The following is a 12124-nucleotide window of genomic DNA, read 5'->3' on the forward strand; positions in this document are numbered from 1 at the left end:
TTAGAAACAGTAAGACATTGACAGTGAAATAGCTCTGCTCCAGTGCAGTCCTAGAAATATATTAAACAGTAACAAAAGGGTTTCGTGATGATGTTAGACTTTCCTGAGTGTGCCTTCCCTCAGTAGGAAAAGGTTGTGCAAGGGGAGTTTGTCTTATCTCATCTAACCAATATAGTGATGCTTTGTTCCTCAGCACAAGACATTTAGGTCAGGGATGATCCAGCATTGTGAGAATTCTGCAGCTATATTTCTTTTACATGTTAAAAAGTAGAAACAACAGCTCCATCCGTGGAATTGCATGGGAGCTGCACAATGGAAGTTTTACTCAAAATCTCTATGGGACAGTTGGAAACATAAATATAATAAACATAAAACTTAAGTCCTTTTCTATCTGAATTCCTAACTCCTCATTTTCTCTGTTACATATTTATCAGCACAGTAAACAAGGGCTGATGTTTAAATCTCTATTTTTTGTTCTTACCTGGTTGGATGTTTCCTGCTAGACTGTTTTCTGTGCTGCACTCTGCTCCAGCACGTCTGGCAGTACCACAGGGGTAATGTGGCCTCTGGTTTCTATTAGTCACTTTTTACTATTTTCACTATTCTTTTGCTATGGGAACAAGGAGCTTGTAAGAAGGTGTTAACAGGCTGCTAGCTGGTTTATTGTTATTATTGATTTAAGGTGCTAAGACTTTAATATAATCATACACAATGAATAATATTAAGAGATTAGTTTAAAGCCATATAAGCCATTAAATGCAAAACAAAAAGAAAAACTTTCCAGAAATTTCCAGCATATTCTGGCACAGGTGTTCCATGCTGGGTTATTTTGCCTACTTGCTGTATCTGGCTTTTTCAAATCTGTGGTTTTAGTCCTGCTGCTCTCACACTCAGACTGGTGTTATGGGAGGGGCAACTCTGAAGCAGGAGATTCTGGATTTTATCCCTAATTCCACTTTTCTTTCTTTGTAAGATGAAGGAAGAGGCTGAGCAAGACTAAAGTGTGACTTCGGGCTTCAGAGGGAAAGAAAGTTAATGAATTAGTTGAGAAAAATAGAAGAGGTTTTGCATGCAGGGAATGTAGTACAGTCAAACATCTATCTGTTAATTAACAAGAAAGGAAATAAAATTAATGACTGATAAACTTTCTAACTAACACTAATAACTTTCTTTTTAAATCTGTATTCAACGTGCTGGTTAAAGGAAAAAATATTGCAATTTGGGGGTAAGGGAACTTTTTTAAAATAACGATGAAAATATTTTCTTGGATATATTAATAAGGAGCGGTGAGCAACAAGGTCAAAAAACCAGCAGAAATTATTTTGGAAACAGTGAATATGTAGAGGAAATAACAAAAGTGAAATCTGTTGTTTCTGAGGAAACGGTCATCCAAGAAAGTTCAGTGTAGATGAGAATCACAAGATGGTTTGTGTTTGAAGGGACCTTAAAGCCCATCCAGTGCCACGGCAGGGACACCTCTCACTGTCCCAGGCTGCTCCAAGCCCCATCAAACCTGGCCTTGGGCACTTCCAGGGATCCAGGGGCAGCCACAGCTTCTCTGGGCACCCTGTGCCAGGGCCTGCCCACCCTCCCAGGGAAGAATTCAGTAATTTCTTCCTCAAATCGACCCGAAAATGATATAAAAACACGCGTGCTTGCGTTGAAGCGATTTTCGTTTGGCTCAGTAGGTGCAATGCCGCCACTAACTAATGTAAGTGCCGCTAATGTAACTGTAGTTCAGAAGTTTATTGATGGATGTAGGTGCTTGTGTAAGTTATTTTATGTATGTATGTGTGTATGTTCCCTGCTGCGTCCCGCACCATTCCTGCGTGGCAGGTAAGGGCTCGTTCTGTGGATGAGCAGGGCAGCAGAGGGGGGGAAGGATGGTAAGACCGAGGGGTGGCGGGTTGCAAGGGGACGAAGCCGGGACATCACCGGGCTCTCCCGCAGCGCTCCACGCCCTCAGGCGGGGCCGCCGCTCCGTCCCGAGCGCTCCGATCCCTCGGCCGGGGCCGCCTGTCAGTCCCTCAGGCGCGGCCGCCGCTCCCGCTGCCGCCGGAACCCCCGCAGCCGCTCCCGCCCTTTCCGCCGGCGGCGCGCGCGTGACGGCGCCTCCCAAGATGGCGGACAACCTGCCCACAGAGTTCGATGTGGTGGTGGTGGGCACCGGTACGGGGCGGGGCGGGCACGGGGGGCAGCGCCGGCCCTGGTAGGGGTCGCAGCTCGAAGGGGCGGCGGAGGGACGCGGGTCCCCGGCTGAGGGGAGGCAGCGGCGTCTGGGGAGGGCGGGCAGGGTGTGCGAGTGGCTGCTGAGGTACCTCAGCACGGTGTGTCCGTGACACTGGCGAGGACATTTCCCCGCAGCGTCCCGGGCACTCGTAGTGCACTGTGGGGCTGATGGCGATTAAATGGCCAGATTTGCTTGGAAATGGAGTTATCACGGAGGGCCCTGAGAGGGATTTGGCGTGACACCCGCCCTGTGACTGGCCACAAACCTCCTGCCCCACAGCTGAGATCGGGGGCTCCTTTGGTGCCTCGGAAAGCCTTGTGTGACTGACCCTGCCTCCCTGCCAGCCCTTATTCCCGAGATACCATCCTGCTCTGCACGTTTGCTTTTGTGCAAGGAAAATAGCTCTGAAGAGCTGAAATTCTGTCTTGTTGCAGTATATGTGCTATAGGCTGATAATATATTTTTCATTATATCCTGCAATGCAAATAGTTTTGAAACTTCAAAGTCATTTTTCTAATCTCTGTGCCTGCTTTATAAATAACACAAAACTTTTTGAGTCTTTCCCGTTAAAGCACACTTCTCTGTCTATGAATGATTGCATGTACCAGACACTTAATTCTAATCTTTCTGCACTTTCTGTATCCTGTACATCCTGCTCAGGTGAATAATGATGGAGACCTGGAGTGTCTCACTGTAACTTACCACAATGTAACTACAAGAGAAATTTTTTAATCCTTCAGAGCTAAGATTCTTGGTCCTTGTGTATCAAAATAGTCTTGAAATATTGTAATAGATTTCTGTTTGTAGAACCCAGTGACAGTGACCTGCTTCAGATTGGTCTTGATAAGCCTCCTACCTTAAATTTAGTGTTGAGCTCTAGTCTTAAAATGCATCACTGTTTATAGGTTCCAAATTTACAGTCAGATTTTGTTTGCCTTAATAAAGAGCTCAGGGTGTTGTTTGGAACACAAATGGGAAGGCACTTCTAAATGTTACTATTTTCCATGTGAAATTAGTAACTCTGTTTTTGGAGTTCACTGATCTGTTAAATTATGTACATGGGATTTAAGATTTCTAGCAATTTGGAATAGAATGAATGAGCTCCTTAAAGAAATTGCTGATTCCAGTGTTCAGCAGAAAAAAGCAATCCCCATACAATGTATGTATAATTGTTTAAAAGATTTCTGATTTATATCTGGAGTTTTCAAGTAATTATAAAACCATACTGCCCCTGTTGTTTTGACCAAAATTCTGCTAAAAATGCAAAATTTAAGTTCTTGAGCAAATTGAGAGAGATTCCTTCTGTGTCTCAACCCTGTTCTGTGGAGTGGTATGTAGTAATGAATCTGACATTTTCATATGTGCTCAGATTTGAGAACATTTTGAGTGTGTGAGACGGTTGGTTGATAATGAGAAGCTGAAGAATCAAACTGTAAGGGTGAAATATTAAACATTGTGTAACTTCTGTGATTTTTGGGGGTTCATTCTTTACTGCCATGAGGTAAATAATGTTCATGCAGCCAATGCAGAAACTCAGCGGTTTATTAAAATGATATTACTGTTAAGCTATTTACTATTCTAGTCACAAAGGGAACAGGGACTACCTGTGTTAGAGAGAGCAGGTCATGTGCAGTCATCAAACCAAATCTTCTCTGCTTTGGAGTGAGGTGTGATATTGGAGCTTTGATGTTGCAGGAGGGAAGTTCTCTGAGCTAAATCCTCTGAGCTAAATTCTCTGAAATATTGCTGTATTCGGGGGTATTGATTTATATTCAAGGATGCCTTTTTGCCCGCCTGTAAAGAGTACTGCTATAAGTAATTCCAAGATTCTCAGAATTCTGCACTTTGGGAGATTGTCTTTATATTCCTTTGCACTAAGAACATACATAAGTGGTGATTAACACTGGTGACTGACTGAGGGGTTTTTAATCTGTATTAAATTTCTCAGTATGGAAGATTGTTCAGAGTAGACTTTTCATCTGCCTTCTATTTGGGAAGTGACTTCTGAGGGAATATTTTAGCCTAGTCTTCAACTCTCTGGTTTCTAATGCTGTCATGGGTGCTGAGTGCACCTATGAATATCTGATTGTCATACCATAATAACTAGAATGTTTGTGTGTAATGGTATTTTTAATGCATAGTAGTAATTGTATTAATTTCTGCATGTGTGGCCTGTTCCTGGTTTTATAACTTGTGCATCTATTAAATTTAGTAATTAGACTGAGTGGTGACATAAGATTTGAATTTGTTTTTATTTCAGGCTCATTTAACTGTTTCCCTGTAGTAAGCTTAGTGCGAATGGAATCTCAACTAAATTTTAGTCATCAGTGCTTCAGTTAATGTCTAGGTTCAATTAATTCATCAATATTGCTGTGGGAAATTTTCTTTTAGAATAAATTCCTTTTCCTTAACTCAGATATTTTCTTGCATGAGTAAGTTTAGAGCAAGGTGGATATGGGTACAAAAATACTCATTCTCGTGGGTACATTAGCTGAAGTTTCACTACTGTCATGGAATTTACATCCACAGTTCTAAAGAGAACTGGATTATCCCATGACATGAAATTGGTGAGCATATCTTAAGGTTTTTTGATGGCCAGCACAATATGAGAAAGCTGTTATGACATTGTTTTGTTGCTCTAGTTCCTTGAAGTCACTCTCCCCTCCCTGTCTCCTTCAGTCTCTCCTATCTCTGCTTTTTGAACACTGTGCTTGAGTTGTCCATCAACCAGGCAGGAGTGGGTTTGTTAGATGGTTCTTGGCCAAAGCAGATACTCTCCAAGATCATCAGTCCTCAGAGCAGATCTGCTATTTGGGAAGGTCTCTGTGATTTTTATTGGTCTGAAAGCAGAACTGGGGGTCAGTGGCAGACCTTTTGTCTTCAGACAGTTGTCGAGTAGGAAACTTCATAGGCAAAACATTCAGCAGTGGTGAGTTTAGGGCAGAAACCCCTGCAAGTGCCAAGATTTGCACCTTTGTGGCTGTGCAGAGTGGTGTGGATACAGGTGCGGGGTCATGTTTACCTTGGCATTTCTTCAGTGAATTGGATTGTATTCAGGCTTGACTTCTTGTCTCTGACACTCCCCAAGACCTCTGTTAACTGCTGGGAAAGTTGTAACGGATATGGCTCTTTGAAAGGTGTTGTATTCACAAGTTTGTCTGCCAGTAATTCTAATTTTTTTCTAAAAAGGAGTTATTCTTTATAAAAGCAGTCACAGTAAATATTCTAGTTCTATGCAATTTTCTTTCCATTCTGGTTTTCAGTGGTTATAAATAACACATGAAATGACTTTCAAGGTAGAAAGCAGGAATCCATTTTGAAATATTCTATAAAATAAAGAGTGATTTATGGTTTCATATGATTTTGGCTGAAAGCACTCGGGCTTTGCCAGGTCATCAAAGTCTTGTCAGGAGAATCTATTATTTATTGTTCGATATGCTGGGAGTGGTGTAAGTACTTTATGTTTATCTTATGTAAGTGTAGTGTGTTAGGAAAAATCACTCCCAGATACTAACACAGTTTTTAAAATATACCTCACAAAACTAACCCAAATATTACAGATGTGAATTTTAAAGCAAATACTGAGGATTGGTATAAAAAACAATAATAATTCCTCACAGTTTTATTGTTGCAGTGTATTTTTAGAATGTGACAAAAATATTTCCTAATACATCTTCTGGGCTGATATTTTGGTTATGTTATCTTATATAACTGCACAGTCTTCAGTTTATATCAACAGCTGTTAAGAGTTGATGAAAGCTCAATGGAAAACCAGCTGAAGATGGATATTTTTTGATGTCAGTGGTCATTGTCACTGTGGTGGACTAGCACAGTGGCACTGACTTGCAGTGTTGATGTCTGGGAGGAAATAGACTCAAGTTTTTATAATCATTTGTAGATAAGTCATTGCCTGTCCATTTAAATGTCAAACAAAATGAACACTGACTCATAGTCCTGTCCCGTGTCCTCTCTGTCTGTGTCCCCCTCTCATTTTTTCAGTATTCTCTACATGTAAATGTACCTTTATCTTCTTTACTGATTATTTTAACCTGACTGAAATGGAGGGGTTGTGTTCTAGCCTGGCTTCCAGTCTGAGTTTTGGGGTGTAGCAGAAGTGCTGTTGTAGCTGCCTGGGAGGTTTAGGCTTCTACTGGTACCTCAGTCAGGTTTCTTTCCCAGATACCGTGCAATGTCCCTGGCTGCTCTTGTGGGAAAACTCACTGTTCTGTGAACTCTTTGTTGTCCTTCTCAGCCTGTTTGTGTTGTGCAGCTTTTCCAGATTATATTGCTGATCTTACAGAATCAGAGCCTGTAGGACTCCTGTGACTCTACTGTGAAAAATACAGAGTAGGTCATCTGCATATCAAGGTGAAAAACTCCTTTAGAAAAAGGCTTAGTAAGGTGCTTTGAAATTCCAGTCTGAATGAGGAACAGTGGAAGGCCAGGTTTGTGTATCCCAGTAGGAAGTGTGGTTCCAGTGCCTGGAGAATGGCAGGGAGCTGTGGGTTCAGTGCTGCTGCAGGCACTGCTCTCTGGGGCTCTGTGAGAGAGCCCTGCAGGTACCCAGGGAACCACTGCTAAGGCAGGAGGACAAACTTCCTAAATACCCTTTCATTAAATGTTTAAAAATGTATAAGGAGCAAGGAGAGAGCAAGCTCTTTTCCCATGGGGAAGCAGAAAAGGAAGTGAAAGTATTAGAAGGCTTGAGTGAAAATAAAACTCAGTGTGTCTTGCTATACAGATCGCTCCATTCAAGTGCTTTGCTTTATTTGCTGCAGTTGCTTTAAACCAAAGATTAGACTCGGAGCTGTAGCATGTGCTCAGTGCTGTTCAGAGAACACTGCTTGGTGTGAGTATAATTTTTAGTAAGAAGTTAAATTTTTATTTCAAGCCTAAGTGCTTGTATTCCTTTTCTAAATAATGTTCATTTATACCAACTGTGAGATTGAATGGTTTTCATTGCCAAGTTCCTCTCATGAGACACAGACAACTGTATGAAATTACAGTGTAGGAGAAGAAACTTTTTACTTGTGACTTTTTTCTTGACCAGTAACATGTTCTTACTTTTCTTAGTGGGTTGGCATTTCTGTGCCGTACTCTGTAATGCAGAAGTATTTTCTGATACTGCTCTGCTATATGAGCAAATACTAAAATGAATCAACTGAATCATCTTTAACTTAAAATGTTATATACAAGAAATATTTTCATTTACATTACAGTACAATTTACATTACATTTACATTACAGTAGAGCTATGAAATGCTTTTAGATTTTCACATATACCAAAAATACACCATAAGTATTTTGTAGTAAGCTCCTCCAGAGTCAGCTGGTCTTCTCTACTTAGAAGTACAGATGCAAACAAAATGTATTGCAGCTGGTCAACTGTCTGACTCCAGAAGATTGTTTTGAAATTGTCTATGTTCCAACATCTTTATATATTTCCCTTCAACATTTTATATTATGAAAAAGCCACTTGTGATTTATTTAGTAGATGGAGTGAAGCAAATTAAACATTTAAGGCTTTTCAAGATGAATCTCGTGTAATTCAGTAAAAACTTATCTGGATGACTGCGAAACAGTTTGCAGCGAGCAGCTCAGGAACCAAGATGCTCCCACAGATCTGAAGCTGTTTAGTTTAGGAATTGCTCAGGGTAGTGACTGCTCCCTTCTCAAGGCACTGCAAGAGGCAGTGCAGCACTAGAGCATCAAGTACAACTGCTAAGCAGGAGACACAATGTGTAAGCCTCAAATTAATTTTTTGATCACACAGAGGTGAATTATAAGTTTTCATTATTTTGTATGACTTCAGAAATTAATTGGCTTTTAAAAGTGAAGGGAGAAAAAAGTTTTCCAACTTAGCGGTTATCTCAAACTTTAATTTTATTGTATTGGAACTAAAAATAGAATTGTTTTTTGGATAAAAAAATAATGTGTAGCTGATTCAACAGTGTTCTTGAAAATGAGAGGATGGCTGATTTTGTTTCATAGGGAAGCTCCAAAAACTCAGGTAATGGAGATTATCTTGGTCAGAGGTTGCCAGAAACAACCAGCTGCAGTCTTCAAGGTCAGCTTGCAGCAGCCGCCTCTGTGAGATTGATTGAGCTGAAGCTGCCTGTTGTGTGTCCGAGAGGGCTGGGATGGGGACGGGGCTCAGGCAGAGGCTGTGAGCGCTGCCTGTTGTGTGTCCGAGAGGGCTGGGATGGGGACGGGGCTCAGGCAGAGGCTGTGAGCGCTGCCTGTTGTGTGTCCGAGAGGGCTGGGATGGGGACGGGGCTCAGGCAGAGGCTGTGAGCGCTGCCAGCGGGGCTGTGCAGCTGAACCGCCCAGCTCAGCGCTGAGCCGCTGGGTGCTGCTTGCTGGGCACCCTCTTCCTGTCTGCAGTGCTTCCCAGGGCCTGGTACAGAAACATTCCTACAAGCCGCCCTTTCTTCCAAGAGCTGAAGTGGCCATGCCACCAAGTTCATTACTTTAATTAGAGCTAATTGTTACAATTCAGTCTGCTTGCCACTTTGTTTCTTTCCAACGGGAAGCCAAAGGCAGGATGACTAGCCTGCAGTCAGCACTGTCCCTGCAGCAACACTAGGAACGGTCCCAAGTTGGTTCACTGTGACTTTGCAGAGTGTTCCAGTGAGGCAGTGAATGCACTGCCTGCTGGATGAGTGGGTGCCAAGTACAACCTATGAAATTCTGCCTGGAAAAACATGTTAGTAATCCAGACATCACTGATGAATAAAATTGCTAATTTTGTACTTAGATCTGTGTGTAGATGGAATGTCCTACCTAACTGAAATTTTAAATTCATGTTTTCTTGAGAGGCCAGAGAGGCTGATTTAATAGAGCATCTGATAAATGGAAGTTTAGCAAATGGAGAAAGAAGGCAATGGCTTTCAGGAATGGTGATAGAGATATTTCAGATACAATAAATGGGAGCTGTCTCTCATAGTAACTAATATGTGTGCTAACTTAGTAGGAAATTATTGGTTATTATTAATTGTACTAGAGGCAATGATGATTCAGTAATTTGATTGTCGAGTTAGATAGTACCGTCTTAGAATTTTTTAATGATGATCTAAAAGGAGATGTAGATTCTTGTTTCAGTTTTGGTGTTCTTGGTGATCTGCGTTACTGGATCCAAGTCATCAGTCAACTGTCTGTTCACAGACATTAAATATCAGGAGTGATACATGTCCTTAATCCTTTAAGCTGGCCTGACCAGCAGCTGACTGATCCCCAAGAGGGATGAGTAGCAGGAAGTGTTGGAATGATCCTTCATGAGGAAAATAGCCCAGAGATATCCAGGATTATTTACTCATTAGGCATAGGGGAAACTTTAGAATCTAGAGTGTGCCCTGCCTTGTAGTGAGGATCTGAACACATTTCAAAATCTGAATATAATCCATTTTAGGGCTTTTGAGAAATCAGAGTTCAGAACAAAAAAGCTGTTTCCAAGTAATAACAGTTTCTAAAAATACATATTTCTCTGTTACTGAATTATCTGAAGGGGACCTATTTTGCACAACTCTCTGAGCATCCTGAGGGAGACAGTTCAGCTTTCCATGCCATCATTTCATAAATTGCCATTTCTCTAAGCAGTCTTTTCCATGTTAGTTTTTTTCCTAGATAGAGGAGGACAATGTATAACTATATTGTAATTGTCCAGAACCTTCTTTCTTGGAAAAGGTGTTTTCAGTAACCACCATGCAATGCAGGTCACATGTAGGAGTAACTTGCATTTGACAAAGCTGCCTCTTCTCCCTATGCCTTTGTTACTGCTGGAGAAGAGAATTCAGAAGCTGGTGCCATGGGACAGTCTTACTTATTTCTTGGATTTCCTGAGGTATTGTCACCCAAGAGCAAAGGGTGTCTCGTTGTGGCAGGGTGTTGGGAGCCTCTCCAAAAGCTGGGATGTGCCAGTCTCGCCTTCGGGCCATGTTCCTGCTCTTACCACTGGGTATGTAGGGGGCCACAGTGTCTTAGAAGCACAGGGTTGGTGTGGAAAATTGATGCCAGCTTTCAAGAGAGGGGAAGCTAATTCAGGGAACAATTTCATCCAAGGTTAATGGAAGAACAGACCTCCAACACAGTATCAATTGGATCAAGCTTAAAGCAATCAGTTATGCCCTGGTAGCTATAATTCGGCCCAGGTCAGCCAGGCAGCACTGGTGATGTTTTACAACATTTTCTCAGTGGCTTTTATCAATAAGGAAGGAGAAACAAGTTTCTCAATTCCATTTCTAGAGTAATACTCTCTGTGCCCCAATAAGGGAAAGAAAAGCTTTTTTGGGAGCTCCAAACAAAGGGTAGTTGTAGATTCTATTCCAGATAGTTTATAGAGGGAGCAAAATGAACCATATATATAAACATGGGGGGACAGCTGAGTGTGAAGCTCTCACATAATGGCTGTGTGCAGCCAGGGTCTCATGTCAGTCCTCAAGTGTGTGCTGCACTTACGTATTTTCTCCTTGTCTCTTTGGTCACGGTGGTCTGTGTTTAGAGATCTTGCTTCCAAAAATTCAACTCGGAAGACTTTTGGCCTTCCTAGGCTGTGAAACAAACATCCCAGGAACTGCTGCAACTGTTCATCCCTCCTCTGCCCCTGGAGGTTAATTCTGTGTTAAACCTTCACTTGCTGTGGAAGGTCAGCAGTGCAAAACTATTTTCACTTTCTCTGCTTTATCAATTCAGAGAAGGATTTTTTTTTTTAAATCCGTCAAAAATCATTAAAACCAGAAGATTTGCAGGGAGGTGGTGGCTATTTTCCTAGAAAATTTGTCATGCCTGTCTTAAACTTCTTTCTTCCTATTGATACAAGCATTTGTACTTTTGGACATCACCATAGAACTGCTCTCCCAAAAACCAACTTTGAAATTTGATTTGGAAGGAGGTCAGGAGGGGCAGGAGATGATGAGGGCAGAGGTTGCACCTCTTTATTTTGATTATTGTGTTTGCCTTTGCTGGTTTGAAGAATTGGTGAAGCAGTGGTCTGGTGTTACCAGCTCCCAGGGGATGTTTTCTAGACTGCAAGGTTTTATCTGTTGGTAAAGGCACTGTTCCATCTAAGGAACAGACAGCACGGGCCTGGAGTTCTGCTGGGGATGATGTTTGTCATGGAGTGAGCCAGAGCAGATTGTGCCCTTCCACAGCTGCTTTTTCCCTTTCCAGTTCTGTCTCTGCAGTTGCACCACTGCAGCTGCTTCTGGTGCTGTTGGAAATCAGATCAGCCAAACACTTCTTTAATCTCATCTCTTAATTGAATACGTGGCCTAAGTGTCTCCTAATACCACTCCCTAGAGTTTTAATTGCTGTTCCTGAATTACTTGCTTAAACAGCCAACAGATCATTGAAAAAGAGATTTGAGAGAAGTTAGCACCACAGAGCTTAGCTGGTGAGCTGTTCTGCTTTTCTGAACCTGCTCCAGAATCCAAGGCATTTAACTGGGCATGTGAAATCTGGTGAGTGGGAGCAGACATTACAGAACAGCCCCATTTATTTATTGAGCTCCAGTGGCATCCTGTGCCATTCCAAGAATGTATTGCTGGTAGAGATAGCACAGCCTTTTGGTGTGCTTTTTTGCTCTATATTTTTTCTAAATATAGTGAAAGCATACTGATTTGGTAGAGTATAATTGCATAACGTGGGAGATTTTGATAGGGATACCACTCTAAGGACAATCACAGTCTTTCTGTTCATTTTGAAGTGAACAAAAATACACAAAATTGCCCTCAGGTAATACCTGTCTGCATTACCAAGAGTGTGGTTACAGATCACCCCACTAAGCTTTGGGTATCACTGTGCTGGCAGTTGTTCAATCTGGTTATGATAGCAGGGTGTGGAGAGAAGATGCTGGTGCCAAGCTTTAACTCAGTAGTGTTTGCAAGTGGTATGTGCTAT

General features: G+C 41.9%; 1 protein-coding gene across 1 annotated transcript in view; it reads left to right on the forward strand.

Annotated features, from left to right (window-relative positions):
* Window positions 1-2069: 2069 nt before the first annotated feature.
* CHM (CHM Rab escort protein) overlaps window positions 2070-12124 on the forward strand; it is a 53837-nt gene continuing 43782 nt past the window's right edge. The window contains exon 1 of the mRNA XM_005526227.3: window positions 2070-2169. Within this exon, the coding sequence (XP_005526284.2) occupies window positions 2121-2169 (49 nt within the window). The 5' untranslated portion in view covers window positions 2070-2120. The remainder of the gene's footprint in view (window positions 2170-12124) is intronic.

Source organism: Pseudopodoces humilis, chromosome 15 (genome assembly GCF_049639895.1).
Source record: "Pseudopodoces humilis isolate 2021_Gansu_Grassland_sample_001 chromosome 15, ASM4963989v1, whole genome shotgun sequence".
In the NCBI taxonomy this organism is placed as follows: domain Eukaryota; kingdom Metazoa; phylum Chordata; class Aves; order Passeriformes; family Paridae; genus Pseudopodoces; species Pseudopodoces humilis.